The following is a 24,414-nucleotide window of genomic DNA, read 5'->3' as shown; positions in this document are numbered from 1 at the left end:
CACCGACAAGCCTATGGTTAGGTGGCAACCATATCACAGTCACTAGGAAACAACACACCTCTACACCACTCAGCCAATGTTTGCTAAAAACCAGTTGCTAACATTTAAATACAAACTACTGATCAACAAACTCTAGTACCTGGTAGAGGAGATATGTAGACTCCACTAGCTCTGGTCTCAGCGGGTAGAAGAGCACATCAGGGGCCTGGAGCTGCCAGTTATACCTCTCAGGGAGGGCCCCGTAGCGTTTCCAGATGGCGTAGTAAAAGGCATGGAGGCAGATGGCATCTTCCACATCTCCTATCAGAACCTACGGAGAAGACACAGGTCACCAGGCTAAGAATCTTTTTTCAGAGCAGCAAGACATAGTGGCAAGGCCCTGGGCTGTCCCTCTGCCCCCCGGTTCTCATCTGACCTGACTGGAGACAAAAATCAACCCAAAAGGAGCAACCCAGGAAAAAGGATGCCCTCCCTAACTGACTCACAATGCCAAATTGATGCAAACTGCATGGGACAAGAGGTTTACCATTCTTATGAGCAAAGAACAAACAAAATTAAGAGACAGATGATTCAAAAATCACACTTTCCAGCCATGGTTTTACACTTACTTAGTATGGCTCTGTTCAATATTCTGGGGCTGATCCCACAAACAGAATAATCAGGACATATATTGTGCTACTAACCTCCCAAATCCAGAGGAGCCAGAGAATGCTCTGGTCTCAGAGAAAGAAAAGAGGAAAAAAACAGAAACGCTTTCCAATGACAGCTTTTTCTTGGTAAACATGATCACAAGATACCTGCAGCCCGGGGAAGAAGGCCTGCAGAGAGTCGATCCAAGTGTTCATCAGCTGCCCACTGAACATGTTCACATTGACATACAGCGGGGGGTCTCCTTCTCCTTCGTTACAGGCTTCCCGACTAAGGACCCAAGCAGAGCGGTCAAAGGTGAAAAGAAAGATCACTGACAGAGCTCCAGCCCAGCTCCTCCCGCAGCTCCTCGTGGTTAAACTTCAGTGGAATCAACATTAACGTTTTCTCCTAACTCACTCTTTAAACCTTTGGAGATAAACTGCCTCTACCTGTTGATACCAGACTCTAGCATAAGGTAACATCTACCATAGAATAAAAGTTCTTAATTTAGCCATTGTAACTTATCAGGGATTTCACCGTATTTTTTGCAGAAAACACTTGGACGTTCAGGCTTACAAATACTGCCACATAATATGGTATCTAGCATGGGTCTTTGCTGGATTTGACTGGAGTAGAAAAGCCTCTGGTTACTTCTCCACACAAGAGTCTCTTCTCTGATAAAGTCCTATACCAGGGGCCCAAAGGAACGAATGCATAAGCAAGATGCTCAGGGATCATCACTCAATTTAGTTTGGGACTTTAAAAAGCAAAAATGAGGGATCCCTGGGTGGCGCAGCGGTTTGGCGCCTGTCTTTGGCCCAGGGCGCGATCCTGGAGACCCAGGATCGAATCCCACATCAGGCTCCCGGTGCATGGAGCCTGCTTCTCCCTCTGCCTGTGTCTCTGCCTCTCTCTCTCTCTCTCTCTGTGACTATCATAAATAAAAATAAATAAATAAATAAATAAATAAATAAAAAGCAAAAATGACTAAATCCTGGCCAGACGGCCTCTTACTAAAACACAGCCCTCACATAAGGGGTTCCTACAACAGCTAACATAGAAATGAGTCTAAGAAAACCCTAAGATGCAGAAACTCAGTAGCTATTACTTGCAATGGACATTTAATAATAAAAGCATATGAAGAAAGGCCCAAGGAAGTAAGGTGACATCGGGGTAGAAGCCGCTGTAGCTTTGAATGGCACTCCTCTCCTGCCCCCCTGATTGTACATATGAGTAGTAGCAAATAATGCTGTTTTAATCAACAGAGGGGGGACATGTGGTAACTGTCCTTCCTCTCATTAGGTATAAAGACCAATCCAAACAAGTCTTTGAAAGTAAAAAAAAAAAAAAAAAAAAAAACCAACAACAACAACAACTCAGTAATTGTCCTGTATTACAGCTCCATCTGCAATTAAAGCCCCAGTGAAACACAGGCACATGTCACTCCTTGGGACAGCCAGTCTCCACCATGGCCCCAAAGATCCCTGACTTCTGGCAGTCACAAAGGGTGTGACTTGTACGGCCCCCTTCCACACTGTATCAGGGTTCGTCTGTGGGACCTATAGAGCCGGGCAGAAGTGCTGGTTTGTCATTTCAACAGTAGGTCATGACAGCACCCTTTGGTCTCTCTTTCTACCTCCCTCAGATCACCCACTCTGGGGGAAGCCTGGCACCATAACCTGCCTACAAAAAGGTCCACATGGCAAGGGATTGAAACCTGCCAACCAGCAGAGGCATGAGCCTACAAGTGGGTCCTCTGGCCCTGACCAAGCCTTGACAGGGCCATAGCCCCTGCCGACAGCCTGGTGACAATCCTGTGAGACTCAGGGCACTCCACGGCTCTTGGATTCCTGACCCTCAGAAACCGAGTGAGATAATGTGTGTTGTTTTAATCCACCCAGTGCTGGGGTAATTTGTAATGCCACAGTGGAAGGCTAATACAGCTCTTCACCCCCAAAGGTCCGATCAACAACTAGGAAATGGGAAGATGAACGCTGAGACCAAACAGTGCTGTGGAATCATGGTGGGAACGCCACAGGGGTTTGTTTTACAGGGCAAGAGAGGAGACGCACCCTCTTCTCAGGTAGTTCTGAATACTTCGGTATGCTGCATTAAACATTTCTAGGTCTTCCTTTTCTCCAAAGAGAATGTAAGATTTCAAGAGGTATTCATAGAAGGAGTCCAGGCCGGCGCCCAAGCCGCTCTGCTTGCCAACCCAGCGGCCTGTCTGAATGTTCACCACGTTGCCTGCAAAAACAAAGAGAGCCCGTCGGGCCCCAGTTACATGCCAGGGTGCCCTCCTACTCCAGCCCCCACTGCTCTTCCACATCCTTGTGCTTAGCAAAAAAGTGAAGGCAGAAAGAGAACGCTTGGCCCTCATGTTTGTATCAGTCCCATCAGGGGCACAGAGAGCCAGGAAATCTTTCTGAATATAAGGTGTTTAAATACTGGGATAAAACTGGGAAAAACACTTAAGACACAAGAAAAGTAAAGTTGTCATTTTGCCTTTCCAGATTAAAAATGCATTTCAAACGCCAACTGAGTGTTCAAACCTTTGACTTGGTAATGCCATTCCTGGGAACTTATCCTTTGTGAAAAAAAAATGTTTTTAAGAAAAAGTATTGTGTTGTTCATCAAGAATTATGAATTGTATGATTTATATTATCTGTAAAATGGGAGGGGGGAGAAAAAAACAGAAATAATCCAAGTGTCCAACACAGGAAGAGTTAATGGACTATATGTAGATTTTAAAAACGATAGCTATGAGAAAAGAAATAAACCAATAGCCCTGAAAACAAGGTAATGACACAGAAAACCTGAACTGCCAAATGTAAGACAGAATAAAAATGCTTATTTATATTATAGGTTGAAGGTATATAAACACTTGCACATGCCAGACTGACAGAGTATATGGAAATTTAAAAGGTGACAATTTGTGGTGACACTGGCAAACCATTTGGTGGTAGGGTAGCAATTGGGCAACTTTTTTATTTCCACCACTGTTATTAAACACAACAAATATGTCAATAAGTTTAATAACTTAAGGCATAATCAAAAATCACTTGTGGGGCCCCTAGCCAGCTCAATCAGTGGAGCATGGGACTCTTGATCTCAGGGTCACAAGTTTAAGCCCTACACTGGGCACAGACATTACTTAAAAAAAAAAAAAAAAAAAAAAAACACACTTTCAAAAAGCAATGCTCTTGCAGTGACACTCTATGGCTCTAGGACAACCAATCAAGGTACTTCTCAATGACAAAAAGGTTTTTTCTTAATGTAAGACAGTTTAAAATAACATCTTAAATAGCAAAAAACTAGTAATTATTGAAGATGAATGAGGAGTACATAGGGATCCATTATTTATTCTACTTTCTCCCTGCGTGTATAGGTTTGAAATATTCCAAAATAGTTTAATATCTTGACTAGCATTCTCAAGAGGAAAAAAAAAATCCCACCTAATATAGGTTAATCTGGCCTTTCAACCTACTACCACACGCCCAGGGTTTTTTTTTTTAAAGGAGAAAGCCACTCTACCAGTAACACTAAATTCCTAATTTAGAGCCTTATGTTAAAATAATATAACCTGCCTTAGAGGCAGTTCTTTTTATAGCATTTCTATTAACAATTATTTTCAAGTAGAATATGCCAGGGGATTCAAATCAGAGGGAACCCTCAAATGGCAAAAGCATTATTCTTTCCCATCAAATGTTACAGCCTCACTCTAAGCAGAAAGTCCCACAGAGAAACTAGACATGAAGACACTGAGGGCCATTCTTTCTGAGGTGTCAACTGTCCAGTTCAGCAGTACAGACAGAAAGAGTGGAGAGGATGTAGAGCCCTAGAGAAGAGGAAAGGAAAGGGAGCCAAATGTACACGGTCCCAATGGCCTGAGAAGGTGCCATCATACCTAATAATCCCGTATCATTGCTCCGCAGGTTCCAAAGGGCTTTCACAGCACGTCTGGCCACCCACTCAAATGTAGAGTCCCCTAGGAGTCGGCTCAGAATCCCAAATTCCACCAGGAGGGAACCAGCTCCTGCTGTGCACGTCTCATTATTGCTGTCAGGAGGAACACCTGTCTTTAGATTCACCTGGGGACAGGAAGAGACAAAGGATTTGTGGCAAGGCGTGATGAACCCTCAGGGCTAGAAGGCCAGGTCATAGCCACTAGATTCAACAAATGAATCAAACTTACTACAGTGGACTCAGCTCACTGCCTCCCATGTCACATCTGAGATAGATAAGGGAGTTAATGCTTAAAAGACACAAACAATGGGACACCTGGGAGGCTCAGCAGTTGAGCCTCTGCCTTTGGCTCAGGGCATGATCCTGGAGTACGGGGATCGAGTCCCACATCAGGCTCTGCAGGAAGCCTGCTTCTCCCTCTGCCAGTGTTTCTGCCTCTCTCTCTCTCTCATGAATAAATAAATAAAATCTTTTAAAAAAATAAAATAAAAGACACAAACAAGACAATAAAGACACCCAGAACCTTGTTTGAATAAGAGCAAGTGTCAGGGGAATGGTTACAATGCTATTCACTAATCCACCTCTTTCTAGCACCAGGCTTTGGCATTCAAAAAAAAGGCCAGCTGTGGAATCCCTTATAAATTTTAAGTGAGCTACTAGGAACTCACCCCCGCTCAGCGAACATAAACAAATCATGGACTAGTAGACAAGGGAGATACAGGAAGAATGTGACAGCCTCTTTCATCACTGAGGCTCTGTGGGCTGGCAATTCTCTGCTGGTTACCTAAAAGCCTGACTCAATTCCCAAAGGAGTTCTGAGCTCAGCAAATTGCATGCCACAAAGATATAATCTCATTTCAGATCTTGCATTTAAGTCAGCAGCTAACTGGCTGGGCTGTGCAGGCTTCTACTTGAAAGATCCATGTGAGGCATTCCCAAGAACGTTCACCAGGACCCTAAAGTACACACATGAGGGTCTTTGGGGAAATGTACTCGAGCCAGAAATAAAGACAAATTCCCCATGCTATTCTATAGCAGGAGATATAAATCTCACATGCAGAACTTCAGAATACTGAGCACAGGAACAAAAAATTCTTAAAGGGAAGAATCAAAATATGTCACTGTATGCCTGACATGCAGTAGGTTCTTGGTAAATGCTAAAGGGATTAAAAAAATATCATATTTAGGGCCAAATTCTCTCAAGGACACAGCTTTCCTCTTTCACATTACCTCCCCTTTTCCCCCAAATAAATTAATCAAAAAAGAGTTTTAATTCAGGAAGATGCGGAAATGTCAAACTGGTCTACCTACCCGAGGATAGGGGATCCCTGTCTTGGTGTTTTCAAAGGCAGGGAGGAGGCGCACAGCCAGATCGTGAGCCATGTGCAACAATTCGTTATCATAATCCTTAATTGTCATGTCACCAAAGGGCTGCTTGGAGTCAGTTATTATTCTGTGGGCAGAAAGGAGGCTTCCTAGGACCCTAAAAGACAGGATGACAAGAATACAAAAATAATAAAAGCATGTTGTTTGTCAGGGCATACAAACCAGTTTAGAGTGACAGCTTCAAATCCCCTGAACTCAGAGCTGCCCAGAATCAGAGGAACTGAACTGCATGGCTCCTTGAAGGTCTTTCCAGCCCTGATAACAAGTGACCGATTCTAGTTAACCACATTACTGGAAAGGAGAAAGAGAACCATTCACCTGAGGCCGCCAAGAATAATCTCACTTAAAGTAGTAACTAATGGCTGGCAGTCTCCAACATCTCATCAGAAGGGAGGGTCCTAGCCATTCTCAAAATAAACATTACCTCTCAGTATCCATAAATGACTCTTGATTTCTCTCACACGGGTAAAACAACCATACGGGAAACAGGAAAGGTCAAGAGAATAAATAAAGGTCAAGAGAACAAATACTAACTGGCTTTTCTAGTTTGGGCTCCCAAGCAGCTGAGAAATTCTCCACCTGCTGGTGAGGAGGCAAGGTGAGGAAGAGGAGGAGATGGAGAAGGTGAGGAGAGGTAGCAGAAGGCCACCGGCTCAGATCTATGTCTCCATGGGCCAGGAATCATGGGACACTTCAATGATCTCAAGTGGACTGTGATGTGTTGGTACAAATGTTGTCATAACTTTAATTTTAAATAAATGATACATCTGGAATGGTATGCAGGAATACAGTTTTCTAAATGAAATGATAAAATAGTCACAATACAACAACCTAAAGAGGCAAGAGACAAGGTATGGAACATGTGCCCAGTACCTTGGTGGTGGGAGTAGAGGGGAGGAGGGAGGCAGGGTGGGGGCGGTGGGGTGCGGAGAGAAGAGAGAGTGGCTCCTGAGGGAGAAATACACCCAAATGATAAGAAGGGGTTCTCTGTGGGTGGTAGGTAAGATGGGAAACTTTCATTTCCTTCAGAAATACATAGGGGTTTTCCTAGGACGCAGTGAAGGAGACCAGACACAAAGTGACAGAGAAAATCTGCCTTAAAAGGGCACCTATCTCCCGCCTTTATTAACGCATAAGTCTTTCTTTTTCGGCCCAAAATGTAATTACTTTGAAATGACAATTGTTCCACTGTTGATAAAGCCCACAAGGCAGAGGAAAAATGGACACAGCGTCCATAAGGTCCCCACAGATGCTACCTGGGACAGCCTCCCAGGAATTCTGCTGCTTATACACACAAAAAAAGCCTTCAATATATTTCATGTACTATTTTACCTTATTGTGGCCTCAAAGACTTGGACGGTGGAATCTTTGTCAAATGAAACTGTGTTGATCACTAACTTGACTGCTTTCTGGAACTCAGATGAATTTCCCATTATCTTTAAAAAGAGGAACACAAACCATTATAACAGCCTGAAAGGACACTGAGGGACCACTTCATCTAAATGTCTGTATGCGGTCTTGCCATCCATGGGAGGACCGGAAACACAAAAGGTACCTCTTAGAATATATTTCGGGACAGATGGCAAGCCCATTTCCTGCAATTCAAGAATCCTGTCTCCAAATGGTCAAACTGTGAAATAATTCCTTCTGAATCATTAGTACCCCTCACCTTCCCACTTGACTCTCCCTCAAACTTCGGTCTGATATGATTTAACATGCAAGGCACCAGAGTCCCTAAAACTCTTGAAATGAGTAAAAATAAAGCCAAAAGCCAAAGCAACAAAAATACCGTTTTCCCTATGCTCCTCAAATAAATCGACAGCTTGGGTGCTTGGCTTCCAGGAGACCAAAACATCTGTAAAAGTGACTTGTTGCTGGTTATCCAGATGTCTAACACTTTGAGAAATAGTAGCATGATCTTTTGGAATACAGCATTCAAACAAACAAAACATACAAATAATCAGCTCCATGTCCTTTTTAAACAGTAATCTAAAATTATGATTCCTATTTTGGGTATATGACTATGATCTCATACTAAGCTGCTCTCTCCTATCTGAAGTGCAAATTTGGTATAAAATTTTACAGATTAACTGAACCAAAATGCTTTCATTCTGTTCAAAAATCTAGGACAATCCTGGGACTTTAAGGACATCATAAGGACACACACACAAAGGAAAAACAAATAATTTCATCCAGACACTATTTATTTCAAGTATGCCTTATCTCTTAGTATTTATTGGTCTAATACATCTTTTTATTCCCCTCTTCATTGTTATTTTGCCATAAATATGCAGGGCAAGTACAGACGTTTCTTTCCTGACTTATAGTTCTCTCTTTTTAAAAGATTATGCAATAATGCTACAAGTTGCAGCCAGTGGTCAGGGGACTGCTATCTTCTGAATGATTCCACAACACATCTGTTAAAGCATGTTTAAAATGTTAGCAAGAGAACAAGAAAACCTCAACTGAAGTAACACCTGAAAAATAAGCTTGAAGTGCTAGCACACTGAAGACCGGATATTCTACAATGAAAACCACAGAAGTGGCTTTGTTTCCTTACAGATGCTTACCAGCAATAGTATCTGTTAGCAGCTGCAGAGGCTGATATGATCTCAGATCAAGTGAAGGAGGATGCTGAAGGAAGCCAGTAACTTTCAATTACATATTCTAATTTACCATTTTAGTCACACAGCTAGAGAACACAGTAAGCAGACTGCGAAATCATTCACTCAGGCTTAAGAAAACCTGGATTGGACAAAAGGGTTAAATCACCTTCTTTACCGCAGGACCTCTCTGAGCCTTTAAAATGCTGGTGTATGCTGTCGCTCTCTAATAATGGGACAGGCATGCAGAATTTCTCAAGTTCATTTGGGAACGCAATTCTTCATTTAGGGAATATAACCTTGGAAATAGTGTTGGGAAATGCTGAATCTGTAGAAACTCATTTTTTGAACACATATCTGCACTTCTACTATGTATCAGACACTTTTAGGTGGAGAATGCAGTGAACAATAGAGATTAGATCTCCATACTTAATGAGCACAGCAGAGGGATAAAAAGACACAATGGAGGCCAAAAGACAGAGAGCAGGGACAAGTGGTGCTCTTCCATAATGTATATGAGTTTGGGGAGACTCTTTTTTAAGCAATACCTATAAGGCTGAGTCAGCCTCTGGTATCTTCAACAAGTTAGCTCTAATTAGGCTGCACAGACTTGTCTGGGCACATTGTGATCTCCGATGATACATGACGGAAGTGGAACAGCGAGAACCCCAGAAGAGAAATTGGCCCAGTAAAACATCGTGCCACCACAGGGGAACGAAAGCCTGAAGGCCCCACATACCCCGGGCCTAGGAAGTTGCAGAGCTATCGCCCCAGCTACTTCCAAGTCCTAGTCAGTTTTCTCCAGCAAACTCCTGGGCAGCTGTGATGCACATTTGGCTAGCATTACCCACCTGTAGCCCCTGACAGCTTTAAACTCTTCTCAGGAAGTTAAAACAGACAAGAGTACATTATTAAATGCAGGATTTGGGCTCGACTATGGGTAAGAATTCTCCAATGGTAAAGGCACTGGACAATGAAGGGGAGCAAAGAGGTTGTGCAATCACCTTTATCAAGGAGGTTTTAACACGCTATACTGAAATACGGTCCCTTGGAAGCAGAGTAGGAGAAGCAGACCGAGCACACGTGACGCACAGCGGGATGGTAAGGACCATGCCACGGTGCCATCCAGCTTGCAATGTGCTTCTTCAAATCTGCTCAAAGGTCTCCAGCTCCCCAGACTCCATGAGGGAAACCATGGGATGATGGAGGAAAAGGCAGCACCCAAGTTGGCAGCCTGAGCGTGGACAGAACACGGAGCGGCACGCAGAAGGGAGCATTTCTAGAGAAGGTCTTGTGTGGGGGCCCGGGAGCAGGGCTCAGTACATACTCTTGGGGAGCATATAGTGGATGCTATTTCGGGGGCCCTAGTGACCCCTTTTACTTCTGAGATCTTAACTACGGTACTGTCAACTTGAATGCAATGCTCTACTGATTCCTTTATGGAATAAAACAGTGGGACACTGAGAGAGAAATTGGTTTTCCCAAAACAATCATACTGTCTTCTCCATTTTCTTAGGGGGATCACATTTCTTTTCCTTTAACCTTGAATGCTCTTCTCATTCTCAGCATTGGGGTCATTAAAATAAACAATGGCTATCAGAGCTATGAATACATTTTGAGTGTCAGGTTTCCCTGGAAGAAACTAAGGATAATCAACTCTAAAATACCTTAATTAATTAAAAAAATAATAATAAGGCTAAACACTTACTGCAAGAGTATCCAACGCATCAACAAGAGTCAATGAATAATTCCCTAGGACATCATTGATGTTCAGATTTGAACTGAAAAAGAAATAAAATTAAAATTAAAGAAAGGTACTTTATCTTAAAAGAGAAAAAGGATAGTAAAACTAAACACCCATCAGAAACTACAACTGCTGGCAACTCGTATTTATTCAGGGACAATTATAGGTGTGTCTTATAGGTCTTATGGCAGTGGTCTTTCTATAGTGTCTACAAGTGGACCCAAGTAACCCAACAACAGTGATGACACTATTGTGCAAAAGGACATGCAAAAGGAAGTCCGGAGATGGTGACCCAGAGTCGTGTGCCCTCTCTGGGGTAGTTTTATCACCACAAATCACCTCTCTCACCAGCTTCAAAGAGTTCTGATTTCAAAAATCATTAGAAATGAAAAAAGAAAGATCCTGTCATGTGACCTGCCCATGACCCTTTAATACAGAAATCAGACACTGCAGCAGGTTCCATACAAAAAGAAGGAAATACCTCAGTTAGGTCTGATTACCACTCAGCTGTGCTTTGGTTGGGGGAATAAATTAACCTCTTGATCCCATTTTCTCATTCACATCTCAAAGAATCCCCATCACCTCTACCAACTCTCAAGAGCTGAGCCAAGGCAGGACTCCTCTGTGCTGGAGCTGCATCCACGTTTCTGCCCATACCTCCTGTCCCCACAGTCAGCACTCGCTTTCCCTCCCTGAAGCAACACCGACTTCAGGCCTATGGTGAGGGTAAAGCTCCCCAGTCCCTCAAACAGCTCCTTATAACCCCAAAAATGATGGACAAGGACAACGATGAAGTCCGGGAAGGGCCAGGATGGAGCAACCAGGCAGCCTGACAAATCCCGGGGATGTCAGTTACTTCTCTGTCTCATTCCTATAAGCCCAGAAAGTAAATGGCGAAAGCCTGAAAAGATGGAAAGTAAGGAGAGAAAGAGGTCAGCTGTTTACTTTTATTAAAGACCAAAGTGGAAGGCCCTAGCTTTATCTCCGACAGCAGGTTCACTGACATTATGGCATCTTCCAGCATACCCCCAGGCCACTGGAGCTTCTCCCTAAGTCCCTCTGATAGGGCCTGGTCTGGCCTCCCGTGTCCTTCAGAAAGTACCCCCTCCCTAGTGCCTCGGGTGGGTGAACGGCCTCACGTGAAGCAGGCCCACGCCAGCTCAACACTTCACATCTGGGCTGATGTGAGCCTTCCTGTTGCTTGGCCATATGCTGTGTCACCCCACTGGATCTGGGACAAAGAATTCAGAGCCAACTTTTAGGGACCTTTTTTTTCCCCCAAAAAAAGCTCTACAGAAGGGGGCTATCGAGGAACCCGGCCTATCTTGTCCCTCACAAGCCTTGAGGCCAGCACTCAGCAGGCATGGAAAAGTGCATCTGCTTCTTCTATTTGTAGATTCTTTCTAAATAAAGTTGTATAATTGCAAAAGGTCCTCTAAAGACGAGAGCTGTGAGTTAAAATAAGCATGTCAAGGGCAATGCCAGCCAGAAAGGATACAGGAAATGCCTGAAGTTGAAGGAGGTCAAAGTAGACACAGAGATGTCACGCTCAAGTCTGCCAACTCAAGAACATTCTGTTGGGTTTAAATATTTAACTGCACTGCTCTGCAGCTCAGAGCAGAGTGGGTTCCAATGACCCACCTCATCAGAAAATGGCTCCCCCACCACTTCGCATCCAACCTGGAGGATGTGTAAAACACACAGAGCTGCCCTCTCCTGAGCTGTAACCTCGTCAGGGCCAAGGTCACCCTCTCCCACTGCAAAGGCCCCTGGAAGGTAGTACGCAAATTTTAATCGCTGCACTCCTTCATATGTTTTATTGTACTTTTCCCTTTAGGCTATAAGTAAAATGGACCCAGTTTTAAAAACACCTCTCAATACAGTGCCCAGGCAGCCACTCATAATGAACAATTGTAAAAAATGTCACAGTAAAAAAACAATAATCTTCTACCAAGTAATTGCTATATACTCTTTCAAAATGTGCCAAAATAGAAAGGAGAAAAGAAAGAGGGGTGTGAAGGGAAATGTAGATTCCATAAAACCCTCTTGGCCTAACAGCAGCATATCACTGTAATTCCATTGACACAAGCCCACAATGTAGGTAAGACTGTGGCCTTGTTCCTTGTAGCTACTCTTGATGGATGGCCAGCCTGACTTCGTATCTGCTAAGTGCCTCAAGCCAAGAACTTAATCTTCCAGTACAAGGCCAGGCTCACAAGTACACATCTTTCCACATCACCAGCTGGCTGAACCACAATGTCCCAGAATTAGACTTTCCACTTAATCTACCATGTGTGACCGTTCATGACATTTGCCCCAGTGTCAATCTGTAAGGTTCTTATTACCCAAAACAGAGCTGGAAAAAGCTACAACCTTTGACAGAGATAATTTTTGATTATGTAACTAACAAAATCAAACATATGGTAAAAAAAAAAAAATCTCCCACATACAATTAACCTGTACCAGCTGTTCAGAAATCTAGCTGGTGCTGAGTAGACACAGACGTAATATAAGAAACAGTCTCTGTGTCGAGGGATTGATAATCTGGGGAGACAAGACAAAAGGAAAGGAATACACAACAGTACTCAGTTCTCAAGCGATGTTGAAATGTGAACAGTAGCTCCAAGGAAAGGAACTGAAAGGAGAACCAAGTAGACCACGAAAAATCGTCTTCAAAAGTTCAATAGCATTGGAGAAAAAGACTTAGGTCTGACTCTGAAGAGGGACAGGATGTTAGAAATAATGCACAGGAAGCCATCTTAAGCTAAGATGAATGGGTAGACTTGCTGACAAGTCATCAGTTGGGGTTGTTCACAGATTTGCTTTTTGACCTGAACAGCAATATGGCTAGGGAGGAAGCAAAGAAGGATCATGTGCCCAAGTCTTGAACTATTGTTTTAATTTACAAGATTACAAAAAAATATAATATCCAAATTCATTTGAGAAACTTTTGAGCTTGGATCCTCCCACCCAAACTAGGGATGTGAGAGTACTGACTTTGCATAGCAATCTGTAGCTGGACAGAAAAGTTTGCTATTTTGAAGCGTTCAGGTTTCATTTACGTCACATGAACTCCTCACCATACCTACAGTCAGACAAGACAGGCAAGACAAGCCTCAAATAAATGTGACTAAAAAAAGATACACAGCTCTAGCACCCATATTTTGTTTCTGTACTTTTTATATAATATTCTAATGATTAGGTCACTCTGTATTTTAAATGCATCATTAGAATACACTTGACAATTGTCATTAAAATACATTTGATTTTTTTTTTTTTAATCCAAAAAACTATAGGGCGCCTGGGTGGTCCAGTTAAGCGTCTGCCTTCAGCTTAGGATCTCAAGGTCCTGGGATCAAGTCCCATATCAGGCTCGGTGAGCCAGCTTCTCCCTCTCCCTCTGTGCTCTCTCACTCTCACTCTTGCTGTCTCTCAAGGAAATAAAATCTTTACCAAAAAAAAAAAAAGATATCCAACAAATAAAAGAAAATCTGAGAAATTTTTATTTCCGGTTATTTGTTTTGGGGATATAAACATATCTTATTGTTTCAGAGCCAGCATGACAAAGGTCTAGTTGTAAACTTTCCTCGAAAATACTAATCTGAAAGGAGTTAAGTTAAAGAAAGGGGAGTAAAACAAAACAAAACAAAACAAAACAAAACGAACGTTTCCACTTCTTGGAAGCAGCCAGTGTGAGGGTCTAGTCAAGGCCACCCCAACCTGAGTTCTTTCACCTCCTCACAGATACCAAAGGTTTATCCACCAAACAGATTATTAACCTCGGGGCACAAGGCTTCACACGACCCTGCCATCTTTCAAACTCCATCTTTCCAACAGCGATTTCTCTCTCTCAAAGCAACCTGACCTCAGTTTACCCACACCGCCACTGTACAATCAGACCACGACACTCATCAGCAGACTTCATCCTGCCACAAAGGTCTAAGCCACCCGGAACTACCAAAAGGGACAAGCAAGTTAGTCAACTGCCACGTCACCTGCAGCAGAGGGGCTCCAACTCTCCCAAGAGGTCCTAAGGTTCACGAAGAAAAGCATCCAAATGTCATCAACTCACTCTCCTGACCACCATATTCCCCATTGAAGGCACTATCACAAGTCCTCATTAAACTGTTTTCCTTAGGTCCAGGCCATAAAAAGAAATCTGAGGTAAAAGTCTCTGAGAGAGAGAATAAGGACACGTACTCAAAGTATCCTCTCCCTCCCTGTAATGCCATCAGCATTAGTGAGAAAATACAAGTAAGATCCAAAATATGTACACACACTTTGTTTTCAACTATGTAAAAAATGTGTAGGCATATGGGTGGGAGCTGGCAGGAAAAATAAATTAAAAATAACTGTCTGGTGGGGATTTAGGCTTTTTTATTTTTTCAAATTTTCATCTTTTTTTTTTTTTTAAAAGATTCTATTTATTCATGAGAGACAGAGAGAGAGAAGTAGAGACACAGGCAGAGGGAGAAGCAGGCTCCCTGTGGTGAGTCCAATGAGGGACACTAATCCCAGGACCTTGGGACCATGACCTAAGCCGAAGGCAGATGGCTCAACCACTGAGCCACTCAGGGGCCCCCAAATTTTAATCTCTTTTTCCTCCAACAATAACAACAAAAAATGAGATCAAAAGAAAATACATAGGCATAAAGTCTGGTACAGGTAAATACCAACAAATAACTCATTAATTTCCTAATATCTTAATAAAATTTTTTCTCAAGAAAAAAAAAAAACTGAGAAAATACATGCATAAAGCCTTGATATAGTGAAGCAAGAGAAAATAACTCATTTCCTACAGTTTTTTAAAAGGCCCAGTCCTGGGCAGCCCGGGTGGCGCAGTGGTTTAGCACTGCCTGAAGTCCGGGTGTGATCCTGGAGACCCGGGATCCAGTCCCACATCGGGCTTCCTGCATGGAGCCTGCTTCTCCCTCTGCCTGGGTCCTACTGTGTCTCTGCCTCTCTCTCTCTCTCTGTGTGTGTGTGAGTGTGTCATGAATAAATAAATAAAATTCTTTAGGAAAAACAAAAACAAAAACAAAAAAGGCCCAGTCCTTTGAAACTAGCTTCGACTGTGCCCCTTGCTTCACTAAAACTCATGCTCCTCAATTTGTCATTTAAGACACGATTTTGTAGATTACCAAGCCATTTTCTAAACTCTTCAAGCCCCTTAGTAAACGTAAATGGGCTTCCTTTTCAGAATTGAAGGGCCGGACTCTTCCTTTTGTAGGTGAAGGAAGATACACCCCCCAAAGTCCAAAGGCACCCACAGGACGCGCGGCCAAGGCACTGGGCAGCCGAGTCCGCCGCCGCCACCGCCCAGAGGGGGAGTCACCCACCCGGCCCGAGAGGGGGGGGCCGAGCGCACCCATCCCTCCAGCGGGAAGGCGCCCCGCTGGGTGTGTGCCGTCCCTTGGACTCGGATGTCATCAGCAGTGACCCTGGAAGCTGGGCCTCCACGGGCAAGGCTGGTGGAAGGGGAGCACGGGCTCACTTACTGGACAGTCGGAACCAGAGTGGAGGGAACCACGGGGCAGATCGCGGTGACAGTCAACGCGGCGGCCCAGGGATCACGCCGCGAGCGTCCGGACCCCAGGGCCCGTGTAAGTCTCCCCCCGCCCAAGGAGCGGCGCCTACACCCAAGGACACGAGGCTGCAGCCCCGCTCTGCCTCCGTCAGTCACCGGCTGGCCCTGGGGAAGTCCTTTCCCGGGATCAACCCCCGAATTTTCAGATATAAAAGCTAGGGATGGGCAAGAGGGCGGTGGTGGGGCTGCGTCTGCGGGGATTCCATTAGGCTGTGTGTGCGTGTTCATCTGCAGAAGGGGTGCTGGAGGTGAGGCTCCAAAGCCCCCGAAGATACCCGCGGCGCTGCCGCTGTCCCCACCCCCGCCCCACCCCGCCTGAGCCTCAGTTTCCCCGCTGGCCAGCGGTCCCGGGACCGGGAGGCGCCGGGAGGAGGAGGAATGAGCCCAGCCCCGCCCGCTCACGCACCGCCCCCGGGCTCGGGTCCCCGGGGGTCCCCGGGCCACGGCACAGGCGGGCGGGCGAGGCCCCGGGGCCCCGAGGTCCCGAGGTCGGAGGCTGCAGCCCCCCGGGGGCGCGGCCGGCTACTCACGGGTCCCCGCGGTCAGGCCCGCGGCCGCGGCAGTGGATGGGGTTGAGCTCGTCCTGCGGGAAGGCGTGCGCCATGTAGTTGTCGTAGCCGAAGACGAACATGCCCCGCGCCAGGTCGCGCATCTGGGCGCGCAGCTGCGGCGGGAAGGCGCCGCTGTAGCGCCGCTCGTACTCGTCCGGGCCGTGGCCGCGGCCGCCCAGCACGTAGCCCCAGTGCGCCGGGCCGCACACCGCCGGCTCCGGCCGCCGCCCCCGCCGCCGCCGCCCCGCCGCCGCCGCCGCCGCCGCCGCCGCCGCCCCGGGGCCCGGAGGCTGCAGCCACGACGGCCCCGACGGGCCCCCGGGCGCCCCGGGCCGGCCGGCGGGCCCCAGGGCGGGCGGCGCGGGGCCGTCGGGGGCCCTCAGGCGCTGGAAGCCGAAGCTGAGCGGAAACCGCTGGTAGAAGCCCATGCTGGGCCCCAGCCCGAAGACGAGCCACAGCACCCCGTGGAGGCCGAGCCGCAGGAGCACCAGCCCCAGGACGAGCGCTCGCCATTGCATGGTCGCGCGGGCGCCGCGGGCATTCTCCTAAAGCGCGGGGGGCCTGCCCCGCGGACCTGCCCCGCGGACCGCCGCGCCCGCGCCCGCGCCCGCGCCCGCGCCGCGGCCCCGCTCGCTTCCCCTTTAAGGAACTCCCCCGTGACGCACCGGGAACCGGCCCATTGTCCCCCACCCGCGGAGAGTCGGGCCGGCCGGCCCGGCCCCGCGTCCGCCCGCCCAATCGCCCGGGATTGGCCCGGCCCGGGCCGGCCTCGTGGGGCGCGGCCGGGGACTCCCTCCTGCGCCATAGGCCGCCGGGACTTCCGCCGCGCCGCGAGGCCCCGCCCCCAGGCCCGGCCCCGCCCCCTGGCCCGGCCCCGGCCCCGCCCCCAGGCCCGGCCCCGCCCCCTGGGCGGTCGGAGTCAGGACGGGCTGGCGTGGCGACTAGGGGCCGCTCCGGCGACGGGCGAGGAAACTTGCAGCCAATGGGAGCGCGGCACGGGAGCACCGGCCCGACACCCGGCCGCGCCGCGGCCCCCAGCCGCCTGGCTCTGGGGAGAGCGGTCCCCCGCCTAGCCGGGGCGGAGAGAGCCCCTCCAGCTCTGGGTTGGGGACGCCGCCAGCTAAAAGACGTAAGGGAGAGAAGGGAGAGGGGCATTCCGTAGGCAGGGAGCTGCTCTTGCATAGCTGAGGGCAGGGTTTTTAACCAGATCGCTGCCTACAGTGGGCATGGGATACTACCTTGTAGTTCCGGAGGGCGCAGAAAGGTATCCTGAACCCTCCTCTTTTTACCAGAACACCCTAATCTGTAAGCATCGCTCACTGTGGTGGTAAGACCCATATTCCCAGATCCTGTCCTAGACCCAGCCAATGGAGGTTCCTGGGAGTTTGTGTGTAACAAGTGCTCTTGGGCGGTTCTTAGCATCCGGGGCAGTTTCAGGAAATTCTATTGCTTTTGTCTCAGGAATAGGAGTTTAAAAAAAAAAAGAGAGAGAGAGAGAGGAGAGATTGAAGAGGGAGAGTCAAGGCTGCTGCTACCACCAATAATAGTCCCCTCCCGCCCCTCCTACTCCCACTGTGTCTCCTCTGCAACACAGTAGCGACCTAACCTTTGGGGTGTAGGACGGATGCCTGGTCAAATTACCCATTCGGTATCTACTTCCTATAATTAAGGAAGTTGCAGATGTCCGCTCTGAAGGGCTATGGCTCTCATGTAACGATTCAGCTAAAGTTTAGGGGTTTTGTTTGCTACATTTGTAGATGTCTGTTAACTGTTCGCTCGAATTTAGAGCATGTGTTTGTTACACCGTGGTTTCTGAAGAGCTTGGGAAGCAAAGCCTGATGCGACGGCCCAAATCGGAAATTGGCTGAGTGACCAAAGGAGTGATTAAGAGGATGATGAAGTTGTCATGTGGCAAAAATCTTCACATTTTCAGAGTCAGGGGACCTTTTGCAACATAGAGGAGGTGTGTGTAACAGGGACTGAGAAGGAGCACAAAGAAAACATTTTATTATGACACAAGGTAACTGGCACCTAGTAAGGCCCTTTTTGTTGGCTGACACTTATTCCTCCCCGCCAAATCCTGAGAGATAGGCCTGCCCAAGCATTAAAGAGTATAAAGAGAGCTTGGACCAAGGTCTTTTCCCTACGAAGATTCTGCTTTTACTTCTCTGTGACAGGCAGCTGGGAACTCTGCTAGAAATCCAATCCTAGGGCTTGATCCTGGACTTTCAGGTCAGCCTCCCCAGAACTTGCAAACTGAATGCGAATATTAAGGTATGTGTTGTTCCCTTCGTAAGCTATTTTATTGCAAATTTCTAAAGTTTCAAATTTGATCTTGCACCATGGTCAAGGGCAGTCCACATTAACACAGCCCCTATTCTCACAAATGGAGACATTTGTTCTAATCAAAATAAAAACAGATTTTTCATAACCAGAGAAAATCATCCAACTTCTGAAAGATGCTTTTCCTGGTAAAACTGATGATAGCTGCCAATCGTATATGTCTTACGGTTTTCAAAATGTGTTCGTTGTTTAATCTTCACAGAAAGCATTGTGAGGCCTATTCACAAGCCCTAAGGGAAGAAGTCAGGTTGGAAGGCTCAAGTTCTCTGAGCTACTTACTGTAGCCAGAAAAAGAGCTATCACCTAGGTCTCCTGAACTTTAGCAGAATCTATCAAAACTAGCTAGCCCCCAAAGCAAATGAAGACTGGTTTTCCTACTCTTCCTAAGCCACTCACTCCAAAGGCAACATTATTGACATTAGCCTCTGCTAGGCACAGCCGAAGAGTTAGAGGCCAGGTTCAGAAGTGTTTCATCTTGAATTAAACTGAACCAAAAGAGAATGGATTATTTTGTGCTAACCTTTTAGATTAGCCTAGGACTCCCCTCAAGGTAAATGTGGCTGCTAAGATTGGGATAACACCCCCCTCTAATAAGAAAATCTCAACCTTAAAAATCAACTATGAAACAGTTTTCTGATAGGCTTTTCTGCACAGTCTCATGTTCTATGGTAAAAATGGCTTCACTCTAGGGGACACCAAAGAGATGACAACTAAGAACCCAGCCCGAGAAGCCCAATTGCTAGGTGTTCAAATCACAGCTCTGGCCTGAGTGACCTTGGGAAGTAACTTTTCTCGACCTGGTTTTCCCATCTGTGAAATGAGGGTAATAAGAATAGTCCTTAGAGCATATGGCAGTTTTGAGAACTGAAATATTCCATATGTACAGCGTACCTACAACAGTGTTCCATAGCGAACCCTATTCTTACTACTCATGGACTCTGTGAACTGACCAGCATTAGTCAAAGTACCTGGTACATTTGAACCAGAGGTCTGTTGGATGAATTAAACAAGTAAGCCTCTCCTATTTTCAAAGCACTATTTTAGGAGAAAAATGTCTAAAGAAACCAAATGTAAGACAGGACACGGACTAAAACTCACCACAGTCCAAGACCAGATGAAAGAGCTTTGAATCCTCATGTCTAATATCAGTTCTACTTAACCTGTTCCAGCTTCTATACCTCATGATCCTAAATTTCTGTAATTTGGAATTATATCCTACAAGGCAATCCAAAGTCAATCTCCCTCTTACTTTGATAGTTGAAGGAAGTGACCTAGGAGATGTATTTTGGTGCCAATAAATAAATAAATAAATAAATAAATAGGACATTCCAGTTTTCCGAATCAATCTTGTGAGTCTGAGTGAATCAGTGCACTAGGTTCCTAAAACTACAAAGCCAAAAAATAGCTGTGGCCCTATAATGACCTCAAAGGATATAAGGGTACTCCCAGAGATTCCAATGTTAAATCAGGGTTAAAACAGTCTATTAAAAGGAAATTTTGGGATCCCTGGGTGGCGCAGCGGTTTGGCGCTTGTCTTTGGCCCAGGGCGCGATCCTGGAGACCCGGGATCGAATCCCACATCAGGCTCCCGGTGCATGGAGCCTGCTTCTCCCTCTGCCTGTGTCTCTGCCTCTCTCTCTCTCTCTCTGTGACTATCATAAATAAATAAAAATTAAAAAAAAAAAAAAAAAACATTTAAAAGGAAATTTTTCTGCTCTAAGAAATTGATTATCCAAAGCAATAATGTAAAACAAATGACATAATGATGACTTTTAAAACAGTATTGCTTCTTTCTGAAGCATTATATACTTGCTTTGTAAAAGGCGAGGGGAGGGAGACTTAAGCAAAAAAGGCGGAGAAGCAAAAAAGGGGAGACGAGGGATCCCTGGGTGGCGCAGCGGTTTAGCACCTGCCTTTGGCCTAGGGCGGGATCCTGGAGACCCGGGATCGAGTCCCACGTCGGGCTCCTGGTGCATGGAGCCTGCTTCTCCCTCTGCCTATGTCTCTGCCCCTCTCTCTCTCTCTCTCTCTGTGTGTGACTATCATAAATAAATAAAAACTAAAAAAAAAAGGGGGGGGGAGACAAGGAGGAAATTACCTATAATCACATTAATTGGGTGGAAATCTAACTGCAGAATTAGTCTCCTCAGCTGATTAAGAAAAGCCAAACTTCATGTGTTTAAAATTATATAATCATCATTCCCACCTTTTTAATGGGCAGAAATCCAGAAGCTTGTTAACACACTACTGACAAGGCACAGGGGACAGGAACTGGGAGAAATAAAAATTGGCACATCCTCTGTGAAGGGCAGTTTGGCAACTCCTAGCCTAAGTACAAAGCCATTTACCCTTTGACATAGATATGCTTCTGTGAATTGTGGCAAACTTCACGTAATCCACTGCAGTACTGGTTACAAAAGCAAAAGGTTATAAGCAACCCAAATGTCTATCAACAAGGGACCAGTTAGGTAAACTATGGAATCTCAAACAGCGAAAAAAGCACATACACAATGAAATGGGAACCATACTCCTATGAAGGAGAATGAAGAACTCTCTATATGTTGATATGGAAAGATCGCTAGGACACAGTAACTGGAAAAAAGCCATGTTCAAATTAGTATGCTACCTTCTGTGTAAGAAAGTGGTTTTTTAAAAAAAGGTATATGTATTTCTATTTGCTTTTTATTTTGTATAAACACTAGAAAAACAAATTAAGTGATGTAAGGATTGATTACCTGTAGGGCCAGAGTGGTGGTGGAAGAGTGGTTACTCAGTCATGGGTTGAACTAAGTATTCATGTTTCTTTAGGTATTTTCAATTTTTGAATCATGTGACTTAGCTATTAAAAATCATTCAAAAAATAAATGGAACCCAGAAAGAAAAGTGGTAAGCTTCTTTTCCCCACCTGTTCTAACTACTAAACCACTAAATCAAATGCAGTGATTATCCATCAGGAATTAATATTCACCATTCATAGGCTGTGCCTCACCCTTTAGGTTACTGATATTTCCAGAGAAAGTAGGCATCATAAAAACTCTTAACCTTCTTTGAAGGGTGAGGACAGCTTGTGCTTTCATAAATCAGTTAGTGGTATGATAAATATTAACAATTTCTTTTTCCTTAGAAAATGATACAAATAGGAAAAAGGAGTTAATTCAAATATTGGGTAACAGTAGATAGTAATGGTGACTTTTAATATGTATAAACAAGATATCAAATTGTGTGATACAGACTGTACAAAACTGAGAGTAGGGGATCCCTGGGTGGCTTAGCGGTTTGGCCCCTGCCTTTGGCCCAGGGCTTGGTCTTGGGGTCACAGGATCGAGTCCCACGTCGGGCTACCTGCATGGAACCTGCTTCTCCTCCTGCCTGTATCTCTGCCTCAATCTCTGTGTCTCTCATTAATAAATACAATCTTAAAAAAACAAAAACAAAAAAAAACTGAGAATAGGCCAAACCTGTAAATTATATAAAAGCTGATTGGAGGAAATACCATAATTGGCAATCTATTAATGTTCTATTTCCCATGTTCAAGAGGGAATACATTGATTTTATAGGGGGTTTTCTTTCCCTCTCATTACTTTGAAAAGCAGTATTTTCTAACTGCTCTAAGTTTTCTCCAAGCTCCAAATAAATTCTAGCAGAACCCAGTAACATGGCAGTTATAAAGTGGTAAACATTAGCTCTAGTTGACCCCCAAATTCGTAGTAGGTTACATATTTTTCCACATTGTATACCAGAATAAAGATTTTTCTGCAGTCTGGGAGAAATGCTTTAAAAATTTTAAATGCCTTTCAAAATATAAGCCTGTATTTATTACAGCATTTCCTTCAAACAAAATCTAAGTTATTGTATCATTCTGTAAAATGTCTGTGATCTCCAGCCCTTAACTGTATTAAAGTGATAAAATGTAAATATTACATTTTTGGATTGCTTTTGGATTATTTCCAAGCTGAAAAACATGCAAAGTTAACATATTCACTAGGACAAGTGGGCCTTTTCATCTATCTTCTCTACTGTTTTACCACCATCCACATCTCTTGGCTGCTAACACCATAGTCTGTTAGATATCACATTAGGAATCATCTACTCTTCATTTTACAGTTAGGAAAAGTGCAGAGCCAGAGGGGATTCAGCAACTCCTCACACAATCAGTTAATAACAAAGAAAGGGACCCATTTTCTCAAATGTCAATCCAGCACTCTCGACAGAGCCAAACTACTTTAGTATTTTCAAATGACAAACTATTTTCCTACCACATCCGTTCCTTTTATGAATGTAAGACCTACAAGCCCCAACAAAAGAAGTTAAATACCTTTCCCCCTCTAATTCTTACTAGGATATCTGCATTACCTAAGTTACCAGCTGCCTTGCAGTTTTAAAATAGAAATTACCTTACTGAAGAAAGGGCTTGTTAATGAAATGGAATAATGAATGACTACTGCTATTGCTTAGATTAAGGAACTTCCCTTTGCAATCTATCTAGCATGTCAAGGACCTGCTTCTATTTCCCTAAGAACAGTCAAGAAGCAGCAATTTAAAAAGCACCCATTTTTATTAATAGCTGAGTGTTAAACAGAAATTATGTGGAGGCTATTTACTAATCAACAGGAAACACCTGCAGTGGGCCACATATTGTAGAACTGCAAGCTTAAGGGAAGTTGGCAAGAAGACTAGTGTTTGCTTTACTGTTTTCAAGTATCTTCGCAGGCATATACGTTGCTGAGGGCACAACAGTTAAAGTTTGTGAGAGAATAAAATATTTCAAATACTCAATATGGTGGTATCCCCGCGATGGCATTTTTAAAGTATGTGGCCAAGTGGATGTTACATTACAATACTGGCTACAGTGAATTCAGATTTCCCCTCCAGTTCTCACACTGCCAGACCATGAGGCTGGAATTACCGAATCAACAGGATTTCAGTGTAACTGGATCCTGTATGGATAGAATTACAAGAGGCAGTTAGTTCCTCAGTCAAAACAATGAATACTAAAGTAGCCACAGTTCAATATATCCAATTTACTTGACAGAATCAAAGGGATTTTAGAAGTCTCCATTTTTGAAAGCAGTAATAAACTTAAAATCAAGGATACAGTAAGCTAAACTTATATCCACCCCGCCCACTCCCTCCTCTGACTTACACACTCCTTCAAAAGTCGTTTGTAGGAGGGTGACGAGAAGAGAACCGAGTTAACTGTCTGACTAAATGTCTCCACTAATTCCATACAAGAAATGAAACTGGATATCCTAGGGACTTCTGTCCTAGAAATGCTAAATCACACATCTAATTGGACAACAAGGTCTGGCTGTACAGAGTAACAAGTTATGCATATAGAGAGAAAACCAAGTTGAATTTTCCTGACTAAAACTATAAAATCATTTCTACAATAGTTCTAATGAACTAAGTGTTCACTTTTATAATGCAAAAGATAACATGTAGAGTAGGCCAAATGGCTTTACTTTAAAAATATGCTTTTGTAGGAAAATCGTCATGTTCGATTATTTAAAATCTTTTCATTCTGGAACTAAAGTCAGTAAGTAGGCCTGCCTTGCAATTTTCAGTTTATTAGATTTTTGTTAGAATTTTTAAAACAAATAGATT

General features: G+C 44.8%; 1 protein-coding gene across 2 annotated transcripts in view; it reads right to left on the bottom strand.

Annotated features, from left to right (window-relative positions):
• The window catches only part of EDEM1 (ER degradation enhancing alpha-mannosidase like protein 1), a 28,561-nt gene extending 11,379 nt beyond the window's left edge, over window positions 1-17,182 (bottom strand). Inside the window, exons 1-8 of one of the 2 annotated variants that reach the window (XM_041764126.1) lie at window positions 16,447-17,182; window positions 10,294-10,366; window positions 7,315-7,418; window positions 5,908-6,079; window positions 4,538-4,721; window positions 2,703-2,877; window positions 798-918; window positions 140-310 (exon numbers count right to left, since the gene is read on the bottom strand). In XM_041764126.1, coding sequence (XP_041620060.1) covers window positions 140-310; window positions 798-918; window positions 2,703-2,877; window positions 4,538-4,721; window positions 5,908-6,079; window positions 7,315-7,418; window positions 10,294-10,366; window positions 16,447-16,985 — 1,539 coding nt within the window. In that variant the 5' untranslated portion in view covers window positions 16,986-17,182. The remainder of the gene's footprint in view (window positions 1-139; window positions 311-797; window positions 919-2,702; window positions 2,878-4,537; window positions 4,722-5,907; window positions 6,080-7,314; window positions 7,419-10,293; window positions 10,367-16,446) is intronic. The other variant, XM_041764125.1, reaches the window with a different exon arrangement.
• Window positions 17,183-24,414: the final 7,232 nt, after the last annotated feature.

The sequence above is a fragment of the Vulpes lagopus genome, chromosome 7, assembly GCF_018345385.1.
Source record: "Vulpes lagopus strain Blue_001 chromosome 7, ASM1834538v1, whole genome shotgun sequence".
Classification (NCBI taxonomy): Eukaryota; Metazoa; Chordata; class Mammalia; order Carnivora; family Canidae; genus Vulpes; species Vulpes lagopus.
Note: the sequence above shows the minus strand (reverse complement) of the source record. Positions and strands in the feature narration are given on the sequence as shown.